At 49.0% G+C, this 15955-nt stretch overlaps 7 protein-coding genes across 14 annotated transcripts; 4 read left to right on the forward strand and 3 right to left on the reverse strand.

Moving 5' to 3' along the window:
- Window positions 1-79: 79 nt before the first annotated feature.
- On the forward strand, window positions 80-4454 carry FOXG_18264 (uncharacterized protein). The gene is made up of 3 exons (XM_018398327.1): window positions 80-2593; window positions 2654-3093; window positions 3143-4454. The coding sequence occupies exons 1-3, from the start codon at window positions 287-289 to the stop codon at window positions 3708-3710; spliced, it is 3315 nt and encodes a 1104-aa protein (XP_018235685.1). The 5' UTR covers window positions 80-286; the 3' UTR covers window positions 3711-4454.
- FOXG_02245 (uncharacterized protein) lies at window positions 3662-6694 on the reverse strand. The gene has a single exon (XM_018379615.1). The coding sequence runs from the start codon at window positions 4622-4624 to the stop codon at window positions 4037-4039; it is 588 nt and encodes a 195-aa protein (XP_018235686.1). The 5' UTR covers window positions 4625-6694; the 3' UTR covers window positions 3662-4036.
- Window positions 5564-6410, forward strand: FOXG_18265 (uncharacterized protein; the record flags this gene model as incomplete). Its single annotated transcript, XM_018398328.1, has 2 exons — window positions 5564-6097; window positions 6182-6410. Exons 1-2 carry the CDS (start codon window positions 6003-6005, stop codon window positions 6408-6410), a joined length of 324 nt encoding a protein of 107 aa, XP_018235687.1. The 5' UTR covers window positions 5564-6002.
- Window positions 6695-6767: 73 nt separating the features above from the next.
- On the forward strand, window positions 6768-9144 carry FOXG_02246 (uncharacterized protein). The gene is made up of 2 exons (XM_018379616.1): window positions 6768-8467; window positions 8521-9144. Exons 1-2 carry the CDS (start codon window positions 6856-6858, stop codon window positions 9015-9017), a joined length of 2109 nt encoding a protein of 702 aa, XP_018235688.1. The 5' UTR covers window positions 6768-6855; the 3' UTR covers window positions 9018-9144.
- A 158-nt stretch (window positions 9145-9302) lies between these two features.
- On the reverse strand, window positions 9303-11453 carry FOXG_02247 (uncharacterized protein). Of its 5 annotated transcripts, none has more exons than XM_018379620.1 (7): window positions 11233-11440; window positions 10613-11122; window positions 10247-10553; window positions 10119-10196; window positions 10000-10068; window positions 9811-9951; window positions 9303-9759 (listed from the first exon to the last, which is right to left on the reverse strand). In XM_018379620.1, exons 3-7 carry the CDS (start codon window positions 10274-10276, stop codon window positions 9406-9408), a joined length of 672 nt encoding a protein of 223 aa, XP_018235692.1. In that variant the 5' UTR covers window positions 10277-10553; window positions 10613-11122; window positions 11233-11440; the 3' UTR covers window positions 9303-9405. The 5 variants fall into 5 exon arrangements, with proteins under 5 accessions (XP_018235692.1, XP_018235691.1, XP_018235690.1 ...); XM_018379619.1 differs by having other exon boundaries at window positions 10604-11122; XM_018379618.1 differs by having other exon boundaries at window positions 10247-11122; window positions 11233-11453.
- On the forward strand, window positions 10967-15678 carry FOXG_02250 (uncharacterized protein). Of its 4 annotated transcripts, none has more exons than XM_018379624.1 (4): window positions 10967-11088; window positions 11164-14694; window positions 14756-15063; window positions 15111-15678. In XM_018379624.1, exons 3-4 carry the CDS (start codon window positions 14756-14758, stop codon window positions 15229-15231), a joined length of 429 nt encoding a protein of 142 aa, XP_018235695.1. In that variant the 5' UTR covers window positions 10967-11088; window positions 11164-14694; the 3' UTR covers window positions 15232-15678. The 4 variants fall into 4 exon arrangements, with proteins under 4 accessions (XP_018235695.1, XP_018235694.1, XP_018235697.1 ...); XM_018379626.1 differs by lacking the exon at window positions 10967-11088 and having other exon boundaries at window positions 11700-13072; window positions 13122-14694; XM_018379623.1 differs by having other exon boundaries at window positions 11164-15063.
- Window positions 11484-14592, reverse strand: FOXG_02249 (uncharacterized protein). The gene has a single exon (XM_018379622.1). The coding sequence runs from the start codon at window positions 14391-14393 to the stop codon at window positions 12336-12338; it is 2058 nt and encodes a 685-aa protein (XP_018235698.1). The 5' UTR covers window positions 14394-14592; the 3' UTR covers window positions 11484-12335.
- Window positions 15679-15955: the final 277 nt, after the last annotated feature.

The following is a 15955-nucleotide window of genomic DNA, read 5'->3' on the forward strand; positions in this document are numbered from 1 at the left end:
GGAATTATATACCATTAGAGGAGGGACTTATTAAGGCCGATAATTAATAGTATCAAAACTAATATCGCACTGTATTTCATTTCGCTGTGGCTGAAAGTCGAGGCTGATGCGCTCTCTCACACTCACTCTCGCAGTCAACTTACAAGATATTTGTATTTTGTTTCTGTTGACCTTATCATCAACCTTCCTTTCGACAACAAGACTCACAAATCCTTGCCCACCCTCACACAAGCTACAAATCACAATAATGGGGATATGACGAAAACTCTGTCGACCTATCAGCACAATGTCCAGCAAGGATGAGGACACCAAGTCTACGGTACCTAAATTTGCATCTTTTAAGCCAAAATCCGAGACTTCCGACTTGAAGGCACCCAAATTTTCTTCTGTCAAACCAAAAGGCAAGGATAAGGATAAGGACACGCCTACAAGCTCTAGCGCTAAGGACGAGGGGCGAGAGCGAGAACGCGAGCGAGATTCCAGGAGGAAACGAAGTCATCACCATTCTGATTCACATCACGACCATCACCGGTCAAAAAAGCATCGCACAGACTCTCACGACCGACATCGTGAGAAATCGCGAACTGGTCACTTTGAAGCACTTGAGCACCGCCCGCTTACCAAAGTTACACGCAGCAGTGACGATGCATCGCGTCTGTACACCATTGACACCAAAGGTGATCCCTTAATCATTCGCTACGGAGGTCTTGACCGTTCTCAGGTTCCTGTTTACTATCGTGATGGATATGGAAAGGTTCTGGGCACACGGGGTCGTCTTGTGATTCACCGCGATGGACCAAGAGATCAGTTCAGTCTACGTATGCCTGGTGAAGGTTCATATGCCTTGAAAGATAGGGATGGTCTGCGCTCCAGAAACTGGCGTGTAAGACCTACACCGTTGAGAGTCAGGAAGCAAGAGAATGATGGTCAAGGTGAAGAAGACGGAGACTTTTTGGCACTAAGCTCATCTAAGAAGCGCAAACAATTGCATCAAGCCTCTGATTCTTCAGAAGATGAGGAACAGCCGACTTATCGATCCATAGAGGGAAAGGCGAAACCACGTCGATACGATGACAGCGACTTGGAATCCGAGTCAGATGCGGCTGCAGACGATATTAATCTCGATCAGAATAATCCTCTGAAGTGGAAGTCAATTCAGCTCTCGAGACGTGCCAAAGACCAGCCAGATGATATAGATGCATGGCTCGAGCTGGTAAACCACCAAGATGCTCTCTTGAGAGCAGGCGAGGATGTTGATCACAAGGCACTTGAAGCTGAGGTGCACAGTTTTGCGGAGATCAAGCTGCACATGCTTGAATCAGCCTTGTCTAATGTATCAAATCACCAAGATCGCATTCGGGTGCTGATTCCTCTCATGCGGGAAGGTATAAAAGTGTGGAATAGCAAAGTCGCCGCCAAGAAGTGGCTTGATTTGCGTGAGGATGAGGATAAGAGCTTCACTCTGTGGAAGACGCATCTTGATTTTGCCATGTCTAACATTTCTGCTTTCCATTTTGACACCCTCAAGCAAATGCACCTGGATAGAATACGACATGTTATGTCTCGATCACAAGTGAGCATTGAGCCCGAAGACTTGAAGGAAGCTATCTATGTCTTTCTGAGACTTACCAGGTTCATCCATGACTCTGGTTATAAGGAGCTTGCAGTCGCAGCTTGGCAGGCTTTTCTGGAGCTCAACTTCTTCCGGCCCACGCAACTGGATGACCAGAGTGCCGCCTTCGAATCACTTCGTGACTTCTGGGAGAGCGAAGTCCCGAGGATAGGAGAAGCAGACGCTCAAGGTTGGGCGAAATTTGTAGCAGATGGTGGAGTAGGCCATGCTCCCGAACCACTACAAGATATCAAAGGGCCCGAATACCAGTCCCGAGATGACTACAAACGATGGGCAACCCTAGAGAGCTCACAAGCTGATAAGGCTCGAATTCCGGCTAGAACCATGGATGAAGGAACAGAAGACGACCCATTTAGAGTGGTGATGTTCTCTGACATCGAGCCTCTTCTCTTTTTCGTTCCAAAAAGTATCCTGCCTGCTGTGCAGGAGCAAGTGCTGGACGCATTTCTGATATTCCAGGGATCCCCCCCAACATTCTGGTCTGACCACTGGACCGATGAGGCGTACCATGATCAGTTCCTTGCAGTTTTCACATTACACATGGAGTCGAGTGCTCCCACGCCATTATCGGGAGACGAGGATCCGACTGAGATCCAGAGGAAGCCCCCTTCTTTCCGCCAGAACCCTCTTTGCGTCTCGGAAACGCTCGACGTCCTTTTTCCTCAGTCAGAATGGTTCTCCTATCTACCCTCAAGGAATAGAAAGAATGACGTTGAACTTGGATTTATGGTCAACGCAACGAAGCAACTGGTTCACAATGCCAACTTTGGGGGTTTAGCCACATACCATTTGGCGTTGTCTCAGGTTCAAGATGGCTCTAGCAAGAAAGCGGCAAAGACTTTACTGAAGCGCTATCCGACTAACCTTGGTCTTTACCGAGCATACGCTATTGCTGAGTATGCAAATGAAAATCACGAAGTTGCATCCAAGGTCGTATCATCAGCAACTGAGCTCGCGTCGGTGAGTAATCTGTCTTCTCTGATTTTGACTCGTCGCCATGCTGACCAGTTCCTGCGGAAGTCACCATCAGCAGATGTGTTTGCTCTTTGGAGAACTTGGTCGTGGATGGAACTTCAGGGGGGTGATAAACAGCTAGCAGTTCGAAGATTATGCTCTTCTGTAGACGATGCTCTTCGAAGGTCGGCTGAAACTCCTGAAGTATCATCAACACATATTCTCAAAGCCCACCGAACTTTCTCGTCTCTAACGAGTGACTCTATTTCTGGCGCGAACCTCGAGGATGCGAGTACTCTTACCGAGTGCTTAGTCCTGTTGTCGTACTTGACTTCTGAGAGCTGCACAGAACCAATGTCGGCATCACAAGGAAGTATTTCGGCTGCGATAGAGACGGTGCACCGAATGTCTCTCGAGTTCAAGTCTCGAGGCTACCAAGCATCTCGCGCTCATGAGCGATTATTGCAGTTTGCGTCGGGGCTATTATACTTGCACGCAACCCGAGGGTGAGTCCTAATTCAAAGATTGTCAGACATGATTACTAACAAAGCCAAGACCTTTCCGTCGTGCATATCTGCTTGAGCAGCTGAAACAGTTCCTGGTGTACTTCCCGAGGAACACCATATTCTTGTCACTTTTCGAATGGGCCGACTCCAGTCTTCGCGTCATCGACGAAACAAGAACGCTTCTGCATGAAACAGCCTTGACTCCAGCTCAAGATTGCCTGAGCAGTCGAATTTTCGCCGTCCATCACGAAATCGAACGGGGAAATGTCAACACAACGAAAGCAGCTTTCGAGCACGCCGTATCGGGCGACACTTGCAAGTTCAACACATTTTTATGGATACATTTTATCAGATTCTGCAGCTCACATAGAGAGTTACGACCAAAAGCTAAGGATATATTGTTCAGGGCCTTGAGGCATTGCCCCTGGTCTAAGGATGTCATGATGGAGGCTTTCCTCACTTTGAATAGAGAGATGGATTCTTCGGAACTGAAGGGTATCTTTGAGACCATGACTTCGAAAGGTCTAAGAATTCATGTTGATCTGGAGGAGTTCTTGGATAAGAAGAAGAACGAGAGGCGAGGAGAAAAGAGCAAGCGGCTCACAAATGATAAGTAAATTCATGCAGCATTAAGACACGCCATGATGGTATAGTCTAAGTTGGAACATGTCCCACAAGCCTCCCTGAATCGAAGCACCCAGCAAGATTATTCCTAGTTGCTCCATCTGCTCGGGACTTTTTACTTCAAACGTGCCGTACTCACGCATCTCGAGAAACGGATGTGTGCTCCCCTTTCCTCTGCTACCAGTCCCTAGTGCACAAATGTACTCAACGTACTGGTAATCAAAAGTGGCAATGATGAGGTAAACTTCGCCATGGTCCTGAGAGACGAGGAGACGTCTAAATTTGGTGTTGGGCTTCTTCAGCACAGGGGGATCCTGCGCTACCCAAGCCGCCATCTGAGCCGTTTCTTGCATACGAATCTTGTCGAGGGTTTTTTCCGACTCGTACCTGATGAGGGCTCGACTTCGACGATAGCACAGGTTCTGTCCTTGACCCGCAACAGGCCATCCACACGTGCCTCGTACACCTTGGTTACCGAGGCCTTGACCACGAAGGTCTTTCGATAGATGGTCCACTCCCCCTGGGCATAATCGCAGTGAAGCGCGAGGGCTTTGAGGAACAGAACCAAAGCGGTATTAACGATTTGTTTGTCCTCAATACTCTGGTATTGCTTTCCGACTTCTCCAGAGAGGGGCGAGTGGTACGAGAGCGGGCCCAGCGGGTCTGAATTAAGGCTGGATGTGTCTGAATCGGGATCCAGATTACCAAAGTGCTCATCTATTGACATATCTTCCTTGGGGGGACGAGAAGGCGTCTCTGGTCGTGATGTGGATCCCTGGTACCGTCGAGCTACTTGACTCCGCGTTACCCGAGGACTGAAAGCAACCTTGGGTGACGAAAGGTCTATTTCTTCATCAGAGGGCTTCTGTCTTGGCTGTATAGACAGACGCTGATAGTACTGGACCATCGCAAATGTTCCCTCTGAGATCTTCTTATTGTCTGGGCTAAAGGACTCTATGTATCTCGTCTAGGACTTCGGCGTACCTAAGTAGGAGGTAGCCTTCTTAAGCACATCTCTGCTGATCTAATCATGGTCCCTATAATCATTCCTGAACTTAAGGGCACGATGGCCTTTCTATACTGCTTGAAGCAGAAGAAATTGCTTTGTTTCTACTTGCGATCCCGAGTTTAAGTCAGTGAGATCGTGGATTGATGAGTCGATGACTGAATGCTGCTGTGCTATTTGAGCCCAGTCTTGGGGGTTTTTGGGCAGCTTAGACAAGGCTGACATGGTTTAAAGCCAGGAAAGATTTAGGTGAAGTTGGTCAGACTTAGAGAGATGGTTGAAAGTTGAGACTGGTCTGGGAAGAATAGTATAGGTAAGGTCTGGTACGTAGACCGGTACTAATGCCTTTCTATTTGATAGAAGTTGTTAAGTTGCTGGAAGAGAATCCTGCCAGAGGAGGAGTAATATATGATAATAGTGTAGACGCTGCTATGCTGGAGTAATTATATAGCCGCCAGCGTTTGTGAGGGAGAAGGCTCCTATTACTATTTTGGTAACTTATTGCTATAAAACGGATGACATTTGAAGTCCTGGCGCTTAACTTGAGATGAAAAGAAGCGAATCAGCTTCCTCTAGTAAAGGTATGCGGCTATGAGATATAGTGGATTGACGTCATTAACGTTTCCCGTGAAGGAGACCTGCGCTTGTTGTTATAATAACCAAATAAAATTTTAAGCAGGCCCACAAAATACACGACTGCCGCTAAGCTAAGCTCTACAGGGCCCTGAAAGCCTCTAAAACTTAACCTAGCATAAACTTTATAATGGCGCCTATGCTTTCCTACCTACCCACTAATGTAGCCGAGCGCTTGAGCAAGTGAACATCTCCATCCGTGACAAACTGGGCGCTTATTCCGAGTCAGAAGGCCTTGATAAGAGCCTCGAGATGCCGCCGCAAAGCCGAGCTACAGGATCATTCCGCCAAAAGGCCATCGGAAAATACCCAAGACGCTGAAGCAGACATGAACCGACACAGAACAGACCAAAGACGGGCGAATCTTGACAAGGTCGCCCGTTATATCATCCGTCCACTCAGCCAATCCTCGGACAGGCATGTGGGCATGGACTTCTTGAAACATTACGGCATCAAATGCTACGATATGGGCTTCAAAACTGGTCAAGTCGGCAAGCTCGCAGAGCCATAAACCCAACTTGTTCAGCCTCAAGTAATCGAGCAATAGCTTAGGGAGATTGGGTCTCCTTCGCTCAAGGACCGTCGAGATTTCGTGAACGAGTTCTCTCATGAGTTCGGAGATAGTCCCCTATGGGAAGCGACCTTTATGTGGGATCGCCTCTACACTTATATCTCTGAATACGAGAATGCCCAAGGAAATCGTGTCATCATGACGGCTCGCACCACATGGCTCGATGTCAGGTATGAACACTTTATCCCCAGATGCCTTGCCTTGCCAAATTTATCCTATCATATCTATCGGCCCAGCTAACATGATTTGAAAAGCTGCGGTAGTTCCAGGCTCATTAATCGCCTAGGCGAAAAGAGCGCCAACTGGCAGCTCAAGGCTCTTCTTCGCCAACATCTCCCCAACCCTTCACGCTATGATCGTGTACCTGATCCTCAGAAGCCTCATGCCATGTGCTATCTGGCAGATGAAGCGCAGCTAGTAGACGACAAGCTCCTAGTCCAGCTGAATACTAAAAATAGTATACACCATACGTCGTTGTCTTGACTGAGAGTTTGCCTTCCTTTATACCAAAATTAGGAGATTTGTGATGATACATGAAGAAAGTCTGTTGGCCAAATTATGTGTGATACAATCAATCCACAGCATTTGCCAAGCAACATAGCTAGGTATGTAGCTGTGTGCACACATTTCCTTGAAACGCGTCATGATTGTGTTGTCTGGTGGAGTCAGAACAGGGGCTTTTAGGGGTCTTGGAGTCTTTATAGCGGGTCTAGGTAGCGCTAAAGCTGAAGCTGTCGTGAGCTGTCTTGGGCCCGAGCTTGAATGTGAGACCATGTGAGATTAAAATGAAGGGAAGAAGAAAAGGGCTTGATAGACCCTGTATCCGTAGAAAAGAAGAAGCCGCCAGGTATTGATCAATTCACTGCTGATCACCTAGATTCCTGTTTTTTTGCGGTAACTACCTTAATCAATGTTCTGAGTCTAGAACATGCAGGGCCCAGTTACAGCTGGAGACGCCAGTGAAAGCCAAGTTTTGGCTCTGGGTCAAGGTCAAGGTCAGACTCAACGACAGCGAATAACTTCACGAATCCAACATCACTTGATTGCCCTCTCTTTTCTCCGCTCTCTCCGCTCTCTCACCTCTTCAAAAGCTGGAAAACATAAGAACTCACATCGAAATAATCATCACAAAACCAGAAACAGAAACATGGCTCATGAGCTCAAAGCTGGCGGAGGTGCCAGCGAAGTCACTCGCTCCCTCTCCAACGTCGACCCCATCATCAGCGGCCAACTCGTCAAGCTATTCCAGTCTCTGGCCGATAGAGAAGACAAGACCTGGAGCAAGGAGAGACTTACCTCCTTCATCAGAGATGTTCAACAAGATAACTCTTCACCCGCTGTCCAAGAACTTCTCGCCAGAGACCACCTCGGTCTGGATGGCTTCATGGCCTGGATGACGTCGTCTCATGCAGCTGCTACAACCCCGCCTAAACCCCAAGATCTCTCATATCCCCTTGCTTCCTACTTCATCAGCTCCAGCCACAACACCTATCTCACCGGAAACCAACTCTCGAGTGACAGTTCGACCAGGCCTTATACCGAAACTCTGCTGCGGGGTGGGCGCTGTATCGAGATCGATGTTTGGGATGGCGATGAGTCTGATCCTGAGGGCACGAGTAGTCCTTCCAGCAGCGATGAGGAGAGAGGTGTGAAAAGGGTTGTAAAGAAGACAAAGAAGAGAAGCACTTTTGGAAAGCTCAAAGAGAAGCTCGCAAAGACGAGTCTTCGTGATGAGGATGAGTCCTCCGACCCCGCCTCCGGCCAACAGCCCGCTCCCGACGCCGATCCCGAGTCTACGGAGCCCGAAGCCGCTGTCGTTGAGCCCCGTGTGCTCCACGGCTACACCCTCACCAAGGAGATTTCCTTCCGGGCTGTCTGTGAGGCCATTCGTGAGAGCGCCTTTGTCGTTAGCGACTTGCCCGTCATCGTCTCTCTTGAAGTCCACTGCAAACAGGACCAGCAACTTGCCATGGTCCGCATTATGAAGGAAGTCTGGGGCGATCTTCTCGTCCCTGAGCCCGAGAACGAACCTGATGCTCTACCCAGCCCAGATGAGCTGCGTCGAAAGCTCATCGTCAAGGTCAAGTATGCACCACCTGGTGCAGATGCCACTCAAGAGGAGAGTGAGGAGGAGGACAGGGCGCCAGCCCCTGGTGCCCAGGCTGGTGATGCTCCACCAAAGAAGCCGGCAAAGATTATACAGGAGCTGAGTCGTATGGGGTTCCATGCGCGAGGTGTGTCTTTCAAGAGCTTGACACAGCCAGAAGCTGGCATGCCCACACACATCTTTTCCCTGTCTGAGAAGAAGGTCATTGATGTGCACGAGAAGCAAGCATCTGATCTGTTCAACCACAATCGACACTTCCTCATGAGAACTTATCCTTGGGGCCTGCGAATAGGATCATCCAATCTCGACCCTTCTGTTTTCTGGCGCAAGGGTATTCAGATCGTTGCGCTCAACTGGCAGCGGTGGGATGAGGGCATGATGCTTAACGAAGGCATGTTTGCTGGAACAGGAGGATATGTCCTCAAACCTCAAGGTACATACTCATTATAAGCCATCTCGCGAACCATTCATCTAACTTCTTTTTAGGCTATCGTCCCAATCGCAACGACGAAGAAACCGAAAACACCATCATCCGGAAATCGCTCCATCTCACAATCACAGTCCTCGCCGCTCAAAACATTCCCCTCCCACCAGGCGACACCTCTACCAGAGGCTTTGAGCCCTACGTCAAAGTCGAGCTTCACGTCGAAGGACCTGATGAATTCCACGGCGGCCCTGTCCCTAATGAAGGACACGAACGCGAGGGTGAATACAAGGCCCGCACGAAGACACACCGTGGCAACATGGTTGACTTTGCTGGTGAACGTCTCGAATTCCCCCCTGTGCCTCATGTCGTCGATGAACTCTCATGGGTGCGATTTACAGTGCGTGATGATGAGATTGGGAGGGATGATTTGGCGGCGTGGGCTTGTATGAGGCTTGATAGGCTGGGTAATGGGTACCGGTTTGTGCATCTCATGGATTGTGAGGGTCGCATCACGGATGGTGCGATTTTCATCAAGGTTGATAAGAAGTTGGTTTAGCTGGGATTTAGTGGCATGGCGATGATGTGATATTGTATTCTATTTGTCTGGCATATGCATACAATGAGAGCGTTGTTCACAAAGGATACTATTGCTTATTTAATTTGAACCGACAGCTAGACCCGAAGAGACCTGACGTGTCAGTGTCGCCCAAGTGTCTAGATAGCGACGGACGCTATATGATTGAAATGGCAGACATTGACATTGCCTCATCTTTTGATTTTGAGATGGCTCATAAACGGGATCTTATAAATGAATTCTTCACGAAAAGTCAGGCTGAAAACATATATAGGCACAAATGAAATTCAATTCAGGAGCGAGGAATGTATCATCTCGCTCAATAAGTAGCTAACACTAATACGCTAGAACCTCTCTCAAACAATCATACTTAGTAGTCGTTGTCACCACTGTTCTTGTTTCCCCTGAGCTTGTCCTCAACCTTGTCCTTGACCTTGTCGAGGAAACCACCTGATCGGCTGTTGTCGTTGTCATTGTCACGGCCAGATCCGTATGTGTTGCTGGAGCCATAAGAATCGTTGTCCTTGTTGCTGGAGCCATAGGAGTCATTGTTTCCAGAGCCGTAGCTGTCGTTGTTGCTAGAGCCGTATGTGTTGCTGGTGCCGTAAGAGTCGCTGCTCTTGTTGCCGGAACCGTAGGAGTCGTTGTTGCTGGAGCCATAAGAATCGTTGTCCTTGTTGCTGGAGCCGTAGGTTGTGTCATCATTGTCGCGACGGCTGGAGCCCTGATATTCATGTTAGTTATGAAGGTTTGCTTGGTATAATGATTCACATACGTAGCTGTCGTTGCCGCCGCTCAGACCAGAGTTACCGGACGAGCCATAAGAGTTGTCGTTGTCATTGTCACGGCGGCTGGAGCCGTAAGAGTCATTGTTGCTGGAGCCATAAGAATCGTTGTTGTCGCGGCCAGATGAGCCCTGAGCTGTGTTAGTATGTGCGAGTATAAAGGACTAGTATGCACTCACGTAGCTGCTGCTGTTGTTGTTGCCAGAGCCATAAGAGTTGTCGTTGTCGTTGTCACGACGGCTGGAGCCCTGTTACGTGTGAGTGAGCGTTGATAGGAAAGCTTATAATGAGAACGTACGTAGCTGTTGTCGTTGTCGTTGTCACGGTTGGACGAACCGTAGCTGTTGTCGTTGTCGTTGTCGCGGCGGCTGGAGCCCTGAGAGACAGTTAGCTCCATGAGAGGTAGATAGAGCTGAGAGAACATACGTAGCTGTTGTCACCGTAGCTGTCAGACATATTGATTATTGGGGGGTTTTGGTTTGAGAGAGAATAGATAGTTGGTGACGTAGATAGATAGATTGTGCAATGGTATGAATGGAAAATAATCCGAACATGAGAGGGCAAGCTTCTGTTTAATACCTATGTGAGAGAAGCTCCCTCCCTCCCCCTCCAAGCTAACTCAGAGCTCCCCATCTTCATCATGTGGATCGGCAAGCTCCCCCTCCTCCATCACAGGGAGGAATGACGTGCCGCTGTTCCATCGTGGCATGGACCTTGTCTTAGAAAGCTGAAGCTGCATAGACTAGTTAGCAGAATGTTTTAGCTTCGGAACACCCCATGTACTGTAAGTACCCTGCAACCTGCGAGACTTGATAGATGGGTATCAGAATCTTGAGACGATGTGATCATGTCCCACAAGGAACGCGCGTTGACTGAGCTACATGCTGTAACTGTCGTGCTATGAGGTACATGTACCCAGCCCAAAGCTAAGTTTAGCCTGGGAATTTGAAGCCAGTGATCAAATTCTTGGTACGCCTTGTAACCCGAATGTCCTTGGAATAATCTCTCTGTGATAGACCCTGCCAAGAAATCGAACGTAGATACCTCTCACGATACTTGGGTCCCTTGATACCCCTCCAACCCCTCTATCACTCTGTACTATATTTACTTTTGGGTAAAAACCTGTTGTTTGTGCATTGCTGAGCCAGTGAGTGCGACATTCCCACGAATCAGCCTCTTCTGCAAGCAATTGGCACGATCAGCCAGTCTCAGCTTGTCTTGTCCGGTGTCGTCATGTTTCTTGTCTGTGATGAGATAGCTCAGGCAAGGTACGTATTGAAGCCTCTCAGGCCATTGATCTGCCTGAAAGACGCATTAGCCTTGATCTAACAGGGAAACGCTAGGCCAAACAAGCAATGAACGGACCCCCCGCGACCCAGCTTTGCAGGGTCCCAGAACCTGGACGAGCTGACCTGTAGGCTCCACGGACTGTGGCTATGCCAGCTCTGAGCTGTATCGGTACCAAGCTATCGGCATCGAGAACCAAGTTGCGGTCTAACAAGAAGAGTCCAGATCTTCAGGGCCCGGATGATCGACTCAGATCAAAGCCGAGGAGCAACGGACATGAACTTTGGCCTGAAGCTTCGCGACGCTTGAGAGGAGGAAAAATCGGCATCAGAGGATGAAATTGCCTGAGTGACATTCCCTCCCCTCATTTGCCAAGACGGGGTCTAAGTCAAGATCGCGCTCGGAATCGGGCCTAGCAACCTTGTCTTGACTCCCCCACTCAAGTTCCAGAACAACTGCTCACTCTTGATAGTGAGAGAATAGGTACTGTAGCAATAGCAACCCCGCTTCACCAGGACCCTTGCCTTGGCAATTGATCGTGCATTCCCAGATTTTCATATCTATTAAGGTCGTATTATCTTACAAGAGCCGGTTATAACTTGCAATCTTTGTCCTCAAACAAGTTCACGAGTGTATGAGTTGGTGGCAGGCCAACACGCCTCGCTGTTCGGTATTCCTCAGACCACCACACCAACAAAAGATATCCAAGCTAAGTCAAACTTCTGGGCATCCAGTTCGTGCCCTGTCCAATACTCTGTCTCCCCACGTGTGGTGATTGCCCGTTCTCAGCAAACTATCGTCGCCCGGCGTGTCCGGCTTCTTCAACGGAAACACACCCAATTCCTAGTAGATCTCGATCTGCTTCGAGCACAAATCGCCTATTGAGGCTAGATACTCAAGCACAAATGACACAATTGCATCGAGGCTCGCGGCAACAAGCCCAACACCTGTAACGCCCACATGCGCCTGCGGGGTTTCCCACGACAACCAGATGATCAGCCCAACGACCCGAAACCCCTTGAAATGTTTCACAACGTCACCATTCCAGGGCGTAACTATAGTTGCAAATAACTGCCGCTTGAGTTACTTTATTACATCTTTAAGGCAACGTGCACAAGCTTGTCTTTGACTTTGCGGCAAGCATACACTGTCTGACCCGGCAAGGTCAAGAATTCATCCAGAACAGTGCATGCACACTATGGCAACATTGTGCCGAGGGATGTCATCTTCACAGATGGCTAGATCTGTCAGGCCCAGGAAGCGCGCCGCTCATCATGGCAGGTTCCGCGCTTACACCGAGAATCAGTGTTCGACCTCCTCGAGTTCCCCACCAAGCTACCCCAATAGCTGCTCGTTCCACGTCTAGCTCTCCACTAACGAGAATCTGCAAGAACCGTTGCTTGACTGGTTCCCTTAGTACGGGATCCTCAATTTCATTCATGGCTTGAGCAGCAATCGTGAACCATTCTTCCACCAGAGGAAGAGGTAGATATGGGAGTGAATCAACTAGAGCTAAAGCAAGTGAACTCTGCTGAGAATGACGCTCCTCCTGAGTCTCTTCCATCGCAGCTTGTGCGACGATATCTGCTGTTGGTGGCAGCAGACTCGTCGACGCCGTGGAAATTGAAGCTCGAAGCATCTCTAGAAGTGTCTCCGATAGCTGCGGCTCCAGCTCTGCGATGGGGAAGGGAGGTGATACAATCTGCATCACAGTCTTGAAGGCCACTCTGAATTGACGGGATGAGATATGCTGCGGGAATGAATTGAACAGCAGAGCGATATAGAAAGGTGTAAGTTCGATGGTGAGAGAGCTATGTTGAGGGCAAGATATGGTTGATAGAATGGCGCTGTGTGCGGATTCGAAGATCTCAACCATATTTTGTGTCGTAGGTCCTTCATGAGAAATGTATGCAATCGCTGGTTTGATTATTAGAGCGTCGCATGCATCAGTTGGCAGACTAAGTGGTAAGTGTTCAGAGAGATTAAGGTAGAATAGGTCCAATGTTCTTTGCAGATATGTAGTGGATGTCGATGCATCCTCGGAAGGTCGGAAGTCCTGGAGGAACCTGTGGCAAGCAGGGGCGCTCCGGGAGATCGAGTCGATCGAAGTGAGATATGTAAAGTTGTAGACCTGGAACGCGCTGTTGCCGTTCCTTGAGGAGATGAAGAAGATGTTGCGTAATATGCGAAGCGACTTTGACGCGATGACAGGAGCAGCCATGTCGTTCAACATGCGCGGGTCAAGAAGACTTCGCGAGACAATCGCCTGCAGAATAGCAACCGTCCCAAACATGAGCTTCCTCAGCAAGTTCCATAGAACTGGCCAGGTGCTTGCAATGGTCTCCTGAGTGAGCACATTACCCTCAAGCGCTGGATCTATGTCGCTCAAACGATTCAACCGCCACATATCCAACACCTGGCTGCTAAAGGCAAGAAGAGCGTCTTGCGCGGCAATCACGGCCTGTGTGTCTGTGGCCTGTTGAACAGCGTACCCAGCAAGCTTCGCCAACGGCCCCATGTTAGCTAGAGTAGGTCGCCTATCCAGTTCTTGAATGAATCGAAACGAGGGCGTATTTGGTGACCATGCGAGGAGATGATTTGGTGATTCGACAACCTCGGAGCTGACTGCCGCCAAGAACTGGCCGTGGCCGAAGCCCTCCTCAGCTGTCACCGTCCATACAATAAGAGGCAACAGCGCATTGCAGTTGATGAGGCTTCGATGGAAGTCAGACAGCAACGGAAAGGCGAAGTTAAGTGCCATGACAACCGATGCGCCTGCGACCGGACCATCCTCGTCGCGACTCTCGAGTGCCAGATTTGCCGCCATCACTACCGCCTCTTCAAGAGTATTCCTCATGCCACGCGACAAAGATTGCCGATTGCTGGACTCCATTCCCATAAGAACACCAGTCAGAACCAGAAGATGCTGCCATCGCCTCGATCGGTCGTCCGCTCCTTTGACGACAGCGCGCGTCCATTCTTCGCAGCCCAATCCACCGCCCTCATGGGGTTCTTTCCGATCGCGATTAGCGACTTCATAGTTATGGATGCGCGCGGCCGCAGTATTGTATATGCTGATAACTCGAACCGAAGTGCGAATGCCGCCTGGCTGGAACCATATCGCAGGGGCCGTTAACAATTGCGACGTGAGAAGGCCGAGATTTAGAGGGTTTGTGAGCTCGGTGAGGAGATGTGTTGTCGACCCGATGATCTGCTCGGTCTTTGCAGCATCGTGGACGTCCGGGTAATGCTGCAGAACTGTTCTGAGGAGTCTATCGGAAGACATATCGACGCATTCGGTCTGTATGGCGAATGGAAGGAAATTGTCGATAGAGATTTGATGAAGGATCTAAGTTGACAATTCCGAGGTCGCGGTTGCGGCTGCGCATGCCGACTTCACGGGCTTTTGCCGAGGCCTGGATGACGTTCCGGGGGCACTTTCAGCTCCATCAGAACCTCCCTTGCACCCCTGTCCCCTGTCACTGCTAATTCCAACACCCCATAATCATAGTCATATCAATCCTATTCTCAACGACACCGCAAGAATCGGCGAAGTTGAGAGCTGTTGCAGCCTCCATGATGGCAGGGTATATTCAGATTGAGTTCCATCCTTCTTGCAAGCAAAGCGCTAATCAATACAAACGATAGATGGCCCTGCCAAATACTCCTCCACCAGACTATCAAACGCCGCGCTTCCCGTCCCTGAACGTCCAGACTCTATATGACACCACTGCAGACAAACAATTTACCCTCTACTATGTCTTAGATGTTTGGCGATTTACTTTACTATGGACGCTCATTATATATGCATGCTTCCACATGGGGGCAGTTCTGATCGCCATGTTTACCCACGGTTGGAAGAAGTCGTCTTGGAGATATCTATGGGCAGTACCTGTCATCTATCTCGTTATTGCTGGGCTTGAGGCTGTCATGGCCGGGAGTATTGTTGGCTTAGTGTAAGTCGTGTTGGTCTTGCAAACTACCTTGGCTAAAGAATTATAAGGTTGGGAGCTGTTTACTCTGCTGGATACTACGAGATGAACACCTGGATTCCTTGTACCTGGGGGTTCATCAACGTATTGGTACTCATTATTTCCTCTTTCTCAATCCAAGGCGGACTTTGAGGAGGGACTACCAATTACATAATACTCTATCTTCAGCTGGAGACCAGCTTCGATCCGTCGCAAACCACCGATACCTTACTACGTCACGAAGGTGGCCATTTTGCGCTTGATTCTCTGCACAAGAAGGGCTACGTTCTAACATTAGGGCATATGGAAAGGCCACCAATTTCACACTACGTATTTGTCTGAAGGCCAGCCCAAAGTAAGCTGCTTTGACTTCGAATTGCGTTCTGTCGAGTGCGCACTTTGAGCATTGGAACTATGACCATATACCATGTACAGGAGCATTAACCGGTGGAAATCTTCGGAAGAAGTACAGCTTAGGGCATCGGTGCATAGCTTTGTTTACAATATACCCATTGTTGTTTCTAGAAGCAATTCCATGCAAATAGTGTATATCCAACCATGAGCCTTTGAAACTTCAAGACTTAATAAGTGCTACCAGCATAGCTTATCTGTGCATGAAAAGGCGTCTTCCTTCTCCTTTGTGATATCAGCTTCAACGGTCACATTGTCTCAAGCAAACTGACATCTACAAAGTACCCCTCATTCAAAGCTACCTCAAAATCTGGGTTCGAGTCCTGCAGCCTCGAAAATCAGCGCCGATGAGAAGACAAAAACAACCACCAAATAATAAAACGACTTAGAAAATCATCTCAAAGACTGTCAGTGTTATCTGGAACTGGTCCAGTACCTGGTCAAATTTACTTGAGGCCATTTGCGG

Source organism: Fusarium oxysporum, chromosome 5 (assembly GCF_000149955.1).
Source record: "Fusarium oxysporum f. sp. lycopersici 4287 chromosome 5, whole genome shotgun sequence".
Lineage (NCBI taxonomy): Eukaryota > Fungi > Ascomycota > Sordariomycetes > Hypocreales > Nectriaceae > Fusarium > Fusarium oxysporum.